Genomic DNA, 13,144 nt, shown 5'->3' on the forward strand with positions numbered 1-13,144 from the left:
TTGCTAAAGTGAGACCCAGAGGCTTCGTGTTACTGAAGTCCAGTCCTGATCAGAGCAAGGAAGTGTCAACCATACACCTACAAAGTTATTCAAACACATTTCTCCTCACTTCAAAGACAATGACTGATAATCATCACCCCCCTCTTTTACTCCATATATATATAAATACATTAAGTAATTACATTTTTATATGTAAACGTCGTTCCTTAAAAAAGACAAATACACAAACAAACATGTTTTGCTAAGTTTTCACTCTAGAAAAGTGTTCTAATGTATCAATCTGCTTTTGCTTCAGTGGTGGGTTGGACGCTCACGTTTAGGTTTCATCAGTCCTGGCTGTGAGAAGGCACTTGAGTGGAGGGATGGCTGAGGCACTCCTGGCAGCAAGGAGGCACCTTGTGAGTGGAGCACGAGGACAGAGGAGAGGAGGTACACAAAAATAGAAACTGGGAGTACCAGGATGAACTGAGGTGTCCAGGTTGCGTAGCATTTACAGTATTTTGCTGGTAATGCAGCAACCATTGCTCAAGCATCTGAAAGAAGTTGGGGGAAAAAAAAATTATATTTACTATATTTGTTTTATTTGGTTAGGAAGTCAATCACACAAGAACAGAGCTCCATTGTGATACAGTATAGTGGTGCAGCACAATGTTTCCTGTTCTGCATTTTCCTACAAATGTGAGAACATTTATATAGAAATAGGTATCTGCCTATATAGGTGGAGACACACACATATGTGTATGTGCACCTATGTATCTAAATGTATATAAAAATCTTATATAAGAAGACCTTGGAAAGCATTTTCTGAACTTCAAAACATTTCAGACAAGGCACTATAGACAGACATGCTCATTAAATATATCTGCTCTCTCCATGCCTCTTGGAAGAGGGGTGATCCAGAAGTAGCTCTCTGCCTGCAGGACACACTGCAATAGCCTACAAAGGGAAGTGGATATACAGAGAGAATTCTAAGCACGTATCTCGCTCAGAGATTTCTCTCTCATTTTTTCCAGGTGGGTAGTATTAAACATCTGGGGTTTGTTATTCAAACTGAGATTACTATAGGGGCAAAGGGCATTCATGGTATTTCAACAAATCAAGGTTTACTCCACACGATGACATTACAGATCGCTTTCAGTAACTAAATGATACTTTTCATTTCTGTATTTCATGCTTGCTCCACAGGTTATCAGAAGCTTCAGCATTTTCCAGACATTTTCTGTAACTAACCTCTGCATTCATATTTGAGGTCAGAGAAATAGACCATCTCTTGAGAGAAGACAAAAAGACCTAATCGTCCACCAGCAAAGGTTGTATCATAGATTGGTCCAGAATCCACCATGACTTGTTTCCCTTCATACACTAAAACTCTGGAAAGAAGAACATAATTTAAATTAGACAAGGAGGATAACGCAGTGTCCCGTGCTAAGGGCTAGTAACAGTTCCCAAGAACTTAAGCAGAACTAATTTCAACAAGGCACCAGAAAACCCAGCTTCATTGGAAGGATCACTTCTCATCTCTATCTCACGCCCACCTGGCTGGCAGCCATAACACATAAATCAGAAGCAGTGGAGCTGTTCCATAAGTAATTTTATGCACACCATCTGCAAAAGATTTCCCAATTCTTTATTTAGAACAGTCATGTCTCCTGGAATGAACTATGTCATGTTCATTGATAAGCCCCTGTCCCTGTGAACTCAGGGGTTAGCACAAGACCTCGCCACATCACTTAGCAAAGTCGTCTTTACAGCTGTGTGAACGGCTGATTTATTTGTCTTTAGGTGCAAGCGCCAACATCAGAAATTGGAAGAACTGTCCCTTTAGAGTCAAACAAAACATTAATTGGAGACGTGCTGAATCTCAATTTCAGACATTTTAAGAGCTTAATGAAAGCTGGAAGGATTTGGACACAAACAGCTAGACTAATAATAAATTGGAAAAGGAGAACTTGGAGGGTTTTTTTGGTTTGTTTTGGGTTTTTTGGTAGTGTTTCAGGCATCCACTCAGGAGCCAAAAGACCTCTAAAGACGTCTCTTCATTTTCCTTCTCTGTCAGATAGACTGCAGTTCCTTGAATTTGGATTCTCCACTTCTCATGGGAGACCTTGAGATAGTCAAGGTTCTTAGGCTCTCAGTCTCTTAAAATAGCTTTTAGGCCAAATGAGAAGTGACTCTATAGTCTGTTAATTAAAGCAGTCTCTGGAGGAAGGGATTATGGTCCGGCTTCAATTGACAATACCTTAGTTATACAAAGCAGGATGGCTTCACGTGAGCATGAACACACTTGAGCAACTTCCTATAACTCAAGGGCTAGGGACAGATTTCTGCTTAGGCAGAAATGCATGTCCAGCACTTGCTCTACTTTGAAGTGTTATTTTCTGAGAGGTGCCCAAAGACAAGTATGAAACTGCTCCCTGAAAATAGTATTTACTGGATGGTAAAAAGAACAGCAAAAAGAATGACAGGTTTTCATGTTCATGTAACTCTAACATAATTCTCAAAATTTCAAGAACCCCAAAACATATGGGAAGACCTTAAATTATTCATCCCACCAGAAAAGATTAGAGCCATGTAATTATGTTAATACTAAATTGCTATTTCTGTACAGATAAAATGGTTTCATGACTACACAAGTGAAAAAATTGATTTCATTTATTTATTTTGTATAAAAACACCCGAAAGAATGAAGGAATTTAATGCCCTAGACCACAGAATGTGTCATGCTAGATTAATCTAATGGGATACCAGTTCAAATATGCTTTGTCTGACACTAAGATTCTGCAAAGGAAGATAAGGTAACAGTAACATGAATGAAAAACTCAAGTTTCCTTTTGACCTGTATCAGTCAATGCTTTGCACTGCAATACTTTGACGCATGAAGAAACTCTTTTCTTTCCAAGAAACAGATAACTTACTTAGTCTATTCAAATTGGTCTACTCTGTCTTTCACAGCCAAATGAAACTCCCCTGCCCATAAGCACAAACACGACCTTCAGAAGTAAGGTCAGACTCTGCCCCATGAAAAACGTCCTCTACAGTTACAGTAGTAAGTAGAAAATAAAATTCACATGGACAGTTAATGCTCATTCTTTGGAACATCAGATAAACAGCTGGGCTCTAAGAAAAGTCATATGCCATAGCTCCTTGTTGTGTGCATAACAGATGTGCTCACGGCTACTTCTGCAGTATCTCTTATAAGCCACTATGGAAGACAGGATGCTGAAGGAGACAGGCCGTTGGCCTACTTCCCTGTGGCAATTCTGATGTTTCTAATTAAATTCATTCAAATTCCAGAGGCTGAGGAGGAATTTCATGTTCTAGTCTTGCTTTACGTTTTGCTCAGGAAGTTTTAGTTCCTTTACAGAAGAGCTATTGAGAAAGAATTTTATTTTTTTCTTTAAGAATATTTAGCTGATGTAAATATTAAACCATCCAAACTAGAATAAATACATCTGAAAAAGGAAAATAACTTATTCTAAAGATAACAAAATGTCCCCAAAATATTGGAACCAACTGTCACACATACATCATTATCATCAGATCTAACAAAGAAACTGACAACATAGCTGTTATATCAGCAGAGACAAAAGTTTTGCTACTAGAAAATATAGAGGTGCAGAAACATTTCTTACTTTATTAATCCTGTTTTAGGCCTATGAATCAAATGCCACCTGTAAGCAGTATAATCTTTCCAGCCAATGTTCTTGGGATCGTGCCACAAAGTACGCACCTACAGTAGGAATACAAATGCCTTATTAGAATCAGACTGTGCTCCAGTAACTGTACATCCACTACAGTAACTGTACATACAGCCAAAGCTTATTTGCTGCAGAGCATGAAACTGAAAACTATGTTTAACATTTGATGGTATGATCAGCAGACTTCTTTTATAGGGGGAGAGTAATGAAAATTTCTGTCTTAAATTATTGATCAGTTACTCATCATGTTGTTTCATGGAGTCACTAAAGACCATTACAGCATTGAATCTGACTTCCCTTAGGAAGTCCTGCCCCTCTTTGCACATACACACCCACGCTGCCACAGTCAGTGCTACTTTTCCTATCTGTAAGAGTGCCTCCACCGAAGGAGAGGGACTGAGGCTGGCATAGATGTTACTGCCTGTGGCCTGCTCCTTGAAATCTCTCACACTCAGTCAAGGTCCTTTTCCTGCAAGGAGCTCTGAAGTGCGAAATTCCTATCCACGTACGAAGCCCCGCTAACTTAATTTCCAAAAGGCACAAGTTTCTTCTGTGGCTGGACCCTATTTGGAACAGCAGTAGGTTTTCTCTCTTTGTTTTCATTTCTTTACTCTTTGGCTGTCACTGGTTACTGAACTCTAAACCACATATAATTCAAACAAGCTGGAATGCCAAAGCAGCAAGTGCCAATACAGAGGTCACAAAGGATTTGTGGATAACTGAGACCTCTCACTCCTTTTTCTTTGGACCAGACCACATCTTCCCCTTTATACATGTAATTTTTTCCACCAATACTTTTTTATACTTGTAATGTTTTCTTTGAAACACAATGCAAATGTTATTATTGACACTAATAATACGGTAATTAAAGAAAAGCTGATAAACGCCTGCAAAAATTGAAGAGAAAGGAAACTCTTTTTGAGACATCTCCCTTCTTTTTAAAATATTAGTCAAGCATCATTGGCCTGAAGTTTTAAATCTCTCACCTGTCCAGGGGTGTTTCCTGTGTGCCAGAGAGCATTTCTCAAGTGTTCACCAGCACCAGTTGTTGAATTCACTACTTTGAGTGACACACCAGAATAGCCATAAGCCCTGGTGGGTTTGTCCTCCCAGTAGGTCTGAGTCACCTGCTTCCACATCAGAACATAAAACCGACTGCTGGACTGGTAGCCAAACACAAAGCCGGCATAGTCATCATCGCGGTCTGTGTTAACATAGAACGTCCCACTGAAGTCCACGGAGCTGAACTCATCGTAGCCTGGGAGAGGACGAAAGAGACAAATCATTAAGTTACAATTCTGAGTCCAGCCGCCCACACCCGAGAGTCCCAGCTCTATCCTGAGTTTTGCAAGGAGTCATAAACTATCTTTTCCAGTTGCCTTACCTGTAGGAGAGGAGGTAATCACACTTGCCTACCTATCACACGGAGACTTCTGGAGAGAAATAAGTTGTTTACAAGGCGCTTTGAAGACAGCAGGCGCTATACTTACATCAAGTTCCTCAACTGGGTATTTTATGTGTGTTATAGTCAGTGATGAGATGAATGGTCAACAAAGGCAAACAGCATTGAGCCGTTTTTAATCTGGGCATATAGACTGTCCCCGTGTGTCAGTCCAAAGCTTGCAGCACCAAAAACGTGTGTTTATCAACTTTTTTTTTTCCCTTTCCCTATCACCAGATCACTGATTACTTTTCCAAAGATGATGGCCGACATGTGATACTCACCTACAGCTATTCCAGGATCAGAGTTGGCAGTCTGCACCAGTTCCTTGCCTTGGTGGCGAATAACCCAGTTGGGATCAATCTGAGCTGTTCCCTTGGGGTCCAGGGGGACCATCTGGAACTTTCTGAAATCAGTTTCACTGATGGCATTGTTTTCAGGGCATACATCATAAATATCTGGGACATTGTCATTGTCAAAGTCATCTTTGCAAATATCACCTCTGCCATCACCTATAAGCAATGTGAATAAGCAAATGCAATTGTTAGCAATTTATCCAGCCTTCCTAACAGCTCTCCCACTGATGGAAGAAATTTATGATACATATGAGTAAGTTATTCTCTTGTTTCTCAAAAAACACTCCAAATGACTCCAAAGAAAGCTTCATTCTCTGAAAGACCGTTTGAAGTGTTGCTGGTAATGACTGGAAGAAGTTATCAACTTAGATCAGAGCCAAAACTGTTGTTAATAAAACTGTTCTGTCAGGGGTTTATGACAGTGATCAGTCTGGCTCCAGTCTGTACACTGCTTTGGAATCAGGGTGGGAAAAGTCGGAAGTTTGCTATGTCAATATAATTCACTAATGCTTGTATTACATTTGCAGTTTGATTTGTCCCAGACATGGATACAATGCCACATTTTAATATGTGCAGTGTAAATGAATTCAAACAATAGCATTAAAATCTTAATCTTCCTGCACATTACTAAATCCTTAATATATTATTGAAGATACTAAACTTTTTTTCAGGTTCTTTTGTCTCGGTCTCAAGATTCTTTCAGCAACAATCCATCTAAAGTGCTTCAGGTTGCAGTACTGTCACCTCTATGTCAAAAGAAAGTGGGGACAGTACTGCAGTAAAATATGCATACGTGCTTAGTCACTCTTTCACTTGGGGGGAGAACAATTTGTCTTATAAAAATGTAGCGCTTCAGAAAAGTGTAAGAAAAAAGAAAGAAGCACTGTATCCAACAGGACTAGCCTTGGAGGAATGGTAATATTGAGTTTTGTTATATGAATTGCAAGAAGTTTTTTAGAGAACCTAAAAATACATCCACACAGCTCAGCTACAGTTGTGCTTCAGCTGAACACTTTTACTACGCTCAGTATTTTTTCAAAAATAAAAAATTATTTCCTGTCTTCATTTACCCATAATATTGGTGGAAACCAGAAGATGTGACTTGCCTTGAATAGCAGGTGGTGAAAGGAGGCATCTAAAAAAAAAATAACTCATTGCCAATGCCGTTGTTATTCAGTGGCATAAAATAGTACAAACACTTGAAAATAAAGTAGAAAAACTTGGCTAGACAAGTATAGAAACAAATTCGCAAATGGCTCCGACTTTTACAACAAAAACCACTAGATATTACACTGGGTAGTAACGTAAAACCAGAACTGCCAGGCAATTTGTTTCTATCCTCATGTAGCTGAGCATCTGCTTTTTTTTTTTAAGATAAAGTGTTTGTGACTGCTCTAAGAACATGGGAATTCACAGAATGGGAAATAGCAATGATCCAGCCCACTCAATATTGACCTCCTACTAGATGTTTCACAGACAAATGGAAAGCTACATTACTATGGCTCACTTGCACAGCATTATCCAGAGAGAAAGAAGAATGAGTTTTACGCAACAGCCAACAAAAAGTAGTTAGAAAAAGCTGAAGCATCTCATATCTCAAAGAGTTTCTGCAGTTCAGATACACGGTAAAATGGTCCCATTTTCCAGCCTGGCAATCAGCCATGGAGAACTCCAAATCCTGACCAGCTGTGTGCTTCTGCACCTGCTTGTCTTAGTACTTATTGGAGAAATTTCCGATTTTATTCCCTTTGCCAATATCAAAGAGGTAATTCTTGAGTCACAGGAGAATCTAATTATTCACTGAAAGGCCTGCTGACGTTCATTTGGTACTGAGCTGCCGCTGACAACATTGATTCCCCATCAAGGAAAGTTAGAAAGCGTTTGTTTACCCAGACATGTCCAACAGCTCTCTCCAGGGCCTCATCTTTATATACTATAGCTCACATCTTCAAGAGCATGGGAGCATCTTTTGGTTTTATTTATCGCTCTTCCAAGATTTCTGTTGGACCTGCCGCTAACGACAATGATGAGCTGGCTACGCTGTTTAAATTTATGCTTTTTATGAATCCTTACTCCATACATAAATGGAGTCTCCCTTGCAAGATCCAGGTGACAGACGGCTATGACGAACAATGCCAGTTTGGGGGCACCCTTATTCTGGAATATTTCTGAAATTAAGGGGCTATTCCAGAGATTGGCAAGTACAAAGATATTCCAAAAATATAATTGGACTGAAGAGTTAAGTAATTTAAGAACTACTGTTGACTACCAACCAGAAACTTCCTACTGCCAGCAGTTGTCTTACCAGGAAATCAGTCAGGACTCAGGATTTTATCTTTCTAAACGTACATAAAACCATCTTGTGTAGGTACTAAATTCTCCTTTCAATTTCACCAGTGTAACCATGGAATGACTCGAGCAAGCTGTATAACTCAGAACAGAAATTCCTCACCTGTATTTATTGCAAGGGCCATTACTTGTAGACATATGGTGGTTTTCAAAGGATCATAAATGTTTCCTAAGTTACATTTATGACTGTGAAACTATCACTATTTCATTATTGAAATACTGCCAAGCATAGAGAAGGACTGTTTGAGAGTGACCAGCAACATTTTACTACAGAACTGCATACACATTTGGACCAGCAAACATGTTTGAGCCCCTATCAAAGAAGTTTCCTAACACTCTAACCCTGGACCAAACTGGCCAGTTCAGTTCCATTGAAGTCCATAGTGTCTCAAATGTCCAAAGCAGCTCAGTTTGATCTAAAGTCTTTCTCTTCATCAGATATTAATACTCCAAGATCAGAATTGGATGCTAAGAACTAAATGAAATTCATACGACACTGTTCTTACCATCAGAGTCCTCCTGCTCAGGGTTGTATCTGAGGCGACAATTGTCCCTGTCATCTGGGACACCATCATTGTCATCATCAGGATCACAGGCATCCCCTTTACCATCTTTATCATGGTCAGCCTGGTTAGCATTGGGGATGTACGGGCAGTTATCCTGGTTGTTCTGGTGGCCATCTTCATCTATGTCCTCATTGTTGTCACACTGGTCACCAACAAGGTCATTATCTGCATCAGTCTACCCAAAAAAATTTTAAAGAGTAAATTTATTAGTGTTACTAAACACAAAAGTACGGATAGCCTGGTACTTAATTTCTCAACATTTCTCTTCAAGAACTTCTCTGGAGACAAGTGATATCATGATGACAACAGTGCTTAAAGCAGAAACATAACTTCAAACTAGTACGGCTACTTATTCGGCTATCAGTGCACAAGATCTGGTCCCCAAGACATCTCCAGGGCAGATCTTTGGCCACAATCTTCATTGCTCTCATTCTAGAGATCACAGGGGAACGTCAATCTGGGCAGCACATTTTCTGATTGCTTCTGTATACTTGATGTCGCTTATCTGCGCATGGACCAACAAACAGGCATATCAAATGCAGCCCTGAGGCTGCACTCACTCGCCATGGGGGAAGAATACAGTTCACCAAAGGCTTGAAGATGGATTAATGGCATCGTCACTCTACTTCCCTTTCATCAGATACAAAGAAGTCTAACAGCCTGAGGTGTGAAAATGAGCAATACAGATCCACATCTTCAGCTCTACAGTAAACAAGGACCGATAGCAACTCCTGTGTTCTGTTCTCTGCCCTTGTTCTGACGTTACCATTAATGAAACCATCTCTAACATTTACCTGGTCTGGATTATGCATCAATGGACAATTATCACACTGATCACCAACTCCATCACCATCTGTGTCACTCTGGTCTGTGTTATAGACGTAAGGACAATTATCTCGCTCATTAAAAATGTCTATGAGGAAAAAAACCACAAAAGATTGAAGAAATGAAAATGATACAGCATCCAGCACAGACAGCCATAGACTACAGAAGTTACCAGTAAAGAAGCAAGGCTCTTAAGCAAGGCTTTCAGATTGCTACAACATGAAATAGTGAAAAGACTCATATTAGAAAGAACAATTATGATATTAATTCCACTTTTCTTGCCTTGATAAAGTCTTCTATATGTATTTTCCTAAGGAATTTCGCTAGAGTAAGGGCTGATTATGTCTTAAGAATTTAGCCCTTTTTCATAAAACAACAGATAAAGGGGCAGGGTATTCTTTATAAATAATTTGATTTGGATTTTCTTCCCACACTGTAAGAAATGTCATAGAACGCACAGCTATATCATGGTGGAATTTCTGGAGAGTTTTGTATAGGAACAACTACATTAACGTTCAGCTGCCTCAGCACTAAATAAGTTTATTTTACCAGAACATGTGCATCATTTATCATACAGCATGCCAAATATTCAAAAGAAACTGTTCCTCCTCAGGAAACTATTATACAACCAACAGTCTCCCTCAAAATTGTAATACGTTGAAAAGAAACAAAATCAAGACATGTTGGCATATCTGTCTGGAAAGGATACAAGGACCTTTTACTACATGATATGGTTCCTAGATATTTGCATAATCTTTCAGCCAATGACATACAATTACATTTTTCTTCAAATGCAGAACTACCATGAGTACTGGTCTAAATAGTAAGAGCCTGATGATCAGAAGGATGAGAGGACTTCAAAATGTTCATAAGTTCAAGTCAGATAAACATCCAAAAGTTTAAAACGTTACTGAAAGAAATCCAAAACTAGATTTCTTCAACTTCTAGTACTTCTGCATTCTCATAAGTTTGAAATGCTGCAGGGATATGATTTTTTAAAGACATTTAAGTGCTTTTCCCCCTTCTTAATTCTGATCAAATCTGGGTCATATAGGCATGTACTGGTAGATGAAATAAACAACTTAAAACATTATTAAAGACACATAAAGAATGTGTATTTGGATTACTGTGGCTTTGCATTACATTCATAGAAAAGCAGATTAATTTCCTACAGATATTGTCTTAACCACATGAATGTTCTGATATTCTTTTCCCTCCCTAAAAAGGAAAAAAAAAGTCAACGGAAGTGTTACATTAGACCCTGATTACTTTGGAACACAGACGAAGGAAAGAATTTTTTTTTTTTAAGATTACACTGATAAAAGACTTGCTGTGATTTCTTCTTCAATAATATCCATTGTAGTCATTCAGGGACTTTATGGACAACTATACTACACAGGACAGATAAACCTCCATTTTTTTTTATTCTCCTGCATTTTTGAGCTGCTAGAGCCACGTATAAAAACAGGTATCCCATCTTACTGGACATAAAGCAAAGTGTGCTTGAGGAGCAGCACTTAATTCTCAAAACTGAAAGCATACCATCTCCGTCAATATCCACAGCACATGAGTCACCCTCCCCATTATTATCTGTGTCAATCTGAGCAGGGTTGTGCACATAGGGGCAATTATCACAGCGGTCACCAACTTCATCCTTGTCATAATCAAACTGACGAGGGTTGAACAGAAGAGGGCAATTGTCCTAGTAAGAAGAAATAGAAGATTTCAGAATATAAATCATAACTCATAAGAGCATACTATACAGTGGTAACTCTTCCTGTTCATCTTGGACAAGGGCAAAAAATTAAAATATTAATCCATTAGTTTTTTCAATAGACAAGCTGTCTACACTGAAGATCTTGGTGGCAATGGGACGGCACCTGGGCAGCCCGGCTCACTTTTGCGGTTTTGTACAAGGAGAGCAGCAGGCATTTTAAATTGGATCTGTACTCAGAGATTTCAACAAAATTATATCATTGGTACCTGTGGGTTTTATTGGTTTTGGGTTCCTCCCTCCCCCCCAAAAAAATCAGAATGTGTTGCAAATTCAGGCCAACTTCAGCTGCATTTTATATTTCTTTGAAAAAACTTGAATTGTTACTCTGACTTTTTTGGAACAAACTAGTATCGATATTCTCACTTTTAAACCACATATTTTGATTTTTAAATTTAAACAAGGATTGACCTTTTTGTGGGTTGTGTTATTTTGCATATGATAGTAAAACATAAGAAGTTTCAAGAAGCAAAGTTAAAATTAACTATGCTTATTGACCCAAAATATTTTTTTTCCCTGAAACGATTCCTTTCAGTGGAATTTTGAAAATTTCATTTCATTTTAGTTCTTAATTTGAAAGTCTGCCAGAACAAGAATTCTTATGTTTCACACATCCCCAAATTACACATGGACTTTTGCATAGGCGCGAGGAAGTACTCAAGTGTGGAAAGCAAAGAAGAGTGAAAACAAAGCAAAGCAGTGGGAGTGAGGGCTGCATCAGCATCATGGAATCTGAAGGGAGGTCATATGGAAAAAAAAATGAAAAAAAAAAAATCTTTAAACTACTTTTTTGCTGCTAAAGCAGAAACCATTTACCATGAAACAATTTTTTAGCACAACATCTCAAATTCCTCAGAAACACATTTTATATCCTCAAGGACAAGATATAGAGGCAAGTCAAAATTTTATACTGCTCATAAACCAACTTCTGGCTACAGTTTTTCAAATACATGTACTAAATCATATTATTTTATCAAATGATTCTTTGGTTTTTGAAATATTCCAAATAGAGTCTCCGTGAACACAGTTCTAACCCAGCTTTAACCACCTGAAGCTCTAGAGTATCTAGGCTTCCTCTGAAGGAAGGAAAGAGGAACAGTAAATTCCTAAAACCAATTGACTCATCCTAAACATGTTCAGAAAAGGCAGGGTGAAGCCCACTCTGGAGGTGCCTCTGACCTTTTGCTGAATGTACAGAGAGAACAGGTTTAAACGAACTACCTATCTTCTGGGCTGTGCAGGTAAATGAATTTCAGTCTTGTGGGCAGACCTAAAGCAGGAAAGTATGAACCAGGCTATGTATTTGCCTCCCATCATTTCCCCTTGACGCTGGCTGTATTTATAGTTGTTATTATTGATCATAACTTGTTTCCAACATACCTCAGATATATTTACCAGCTTTTCAAATACAATGGATGTATCATTCTCCAATTACAAAATAAAAAATCCAATACCACTTTCCATTAAACCGTTTTCATGCACACAACCAAACCCAGAACTGATACGGAGAACATAATTCAGCACCAGGTTCCCTAGGCTGCTTTACTCTGCACAGTGCTACTCTCCTTTGACACAACACAGCTTTACTCTGCACCAGATATCAATCAGAGAAGGCAGTGCTGAAGCTGTGAACAATAAAGCTCTCGTCTATTGTAATGGTTTTCCTTAAAACCAGATGTTTAGGTCAAATGTACTGAAGACACAGAAATGCATCTTACTTTGTCATCTTCAACACCATCATTGTCATCATCCTCATCACAAGCATCTCCTTTGCCATCTTTATCGAAGTCTTCCTGGCCAGAGTTAGGCAGAAGGGGGCAGTTGTCCTGGCCAAAAGAAATAATCAATACATTATGTTTACATTATGTCAGAATGACTTGCCTGGGCAGAAAAATAGATATAGTACACCAGAGACTATAAAACAAGAACAATCAATCAAATACTTTTTAAAGTGCCTGTTTGTTTGCTGCCAAAGATAGTAGTTCATTTGCTGCTTTCATATTGTAAAGTAAATGAAATGCATCTGCAAATCATTCTATTTCCCAGCTCTCCTTCTGTTAAAGGGATATTTCCAGTAAATTTTAGATGAAACTATCTAGCAGAGAACAAACACACCACATGCACACACATGCACT

The 13,144-nt window shown here is 38.7% G+C and overlaps 1 protein-coding gene across 1 annotated transcript; it reads right to left on the minus strand.

The window, feature by feature from the left end:
- Nucleotides 1-276: 276 nt before the first annotated feature.
- LOC104167399 (thrombospondin-2-like) lies at nucleotides 277-12,835 on the minus strand (the record flags this gene model as incomplete). The annotated part of the gene is made up of 9 exons (XM_009707644.1): nucleotides 277-533; nucleotides 1,231-1,370; nucleotides 3,633-3,730; nucleotides 4,685-4,956; nucleotides 5,424-5,651; nucleotides 8,351-8,585; nucleotides 9,205-9,323; nucleotides 10,778-10,937; nucleotides 12,728-12,835. Coding segments are annotated over 9 exons (1,368 nt in total), but the record flags the coding sequence as incomplete, so codon positions are not given.
- Between the last annotated feature and the right edge of the window lie 309 nt (nucleotides 12,836-13,144).

Source organism: Cariama cristata, unplaced genomic scaffold (assembly GCF_000690535.1).
Source record: "Cariama cristata isolate BGI_N322 unplaced genomic scaffold, ASM69053v1 scaffold29759, whole genome shotgun sequence".
Taxonomy (NCBI): domain Eukaryota; kingdom Metazoa; phylum Chordata; class Aves; order Cariamiformes; family Cariamidae; genus Cariama; species Cariama cristata.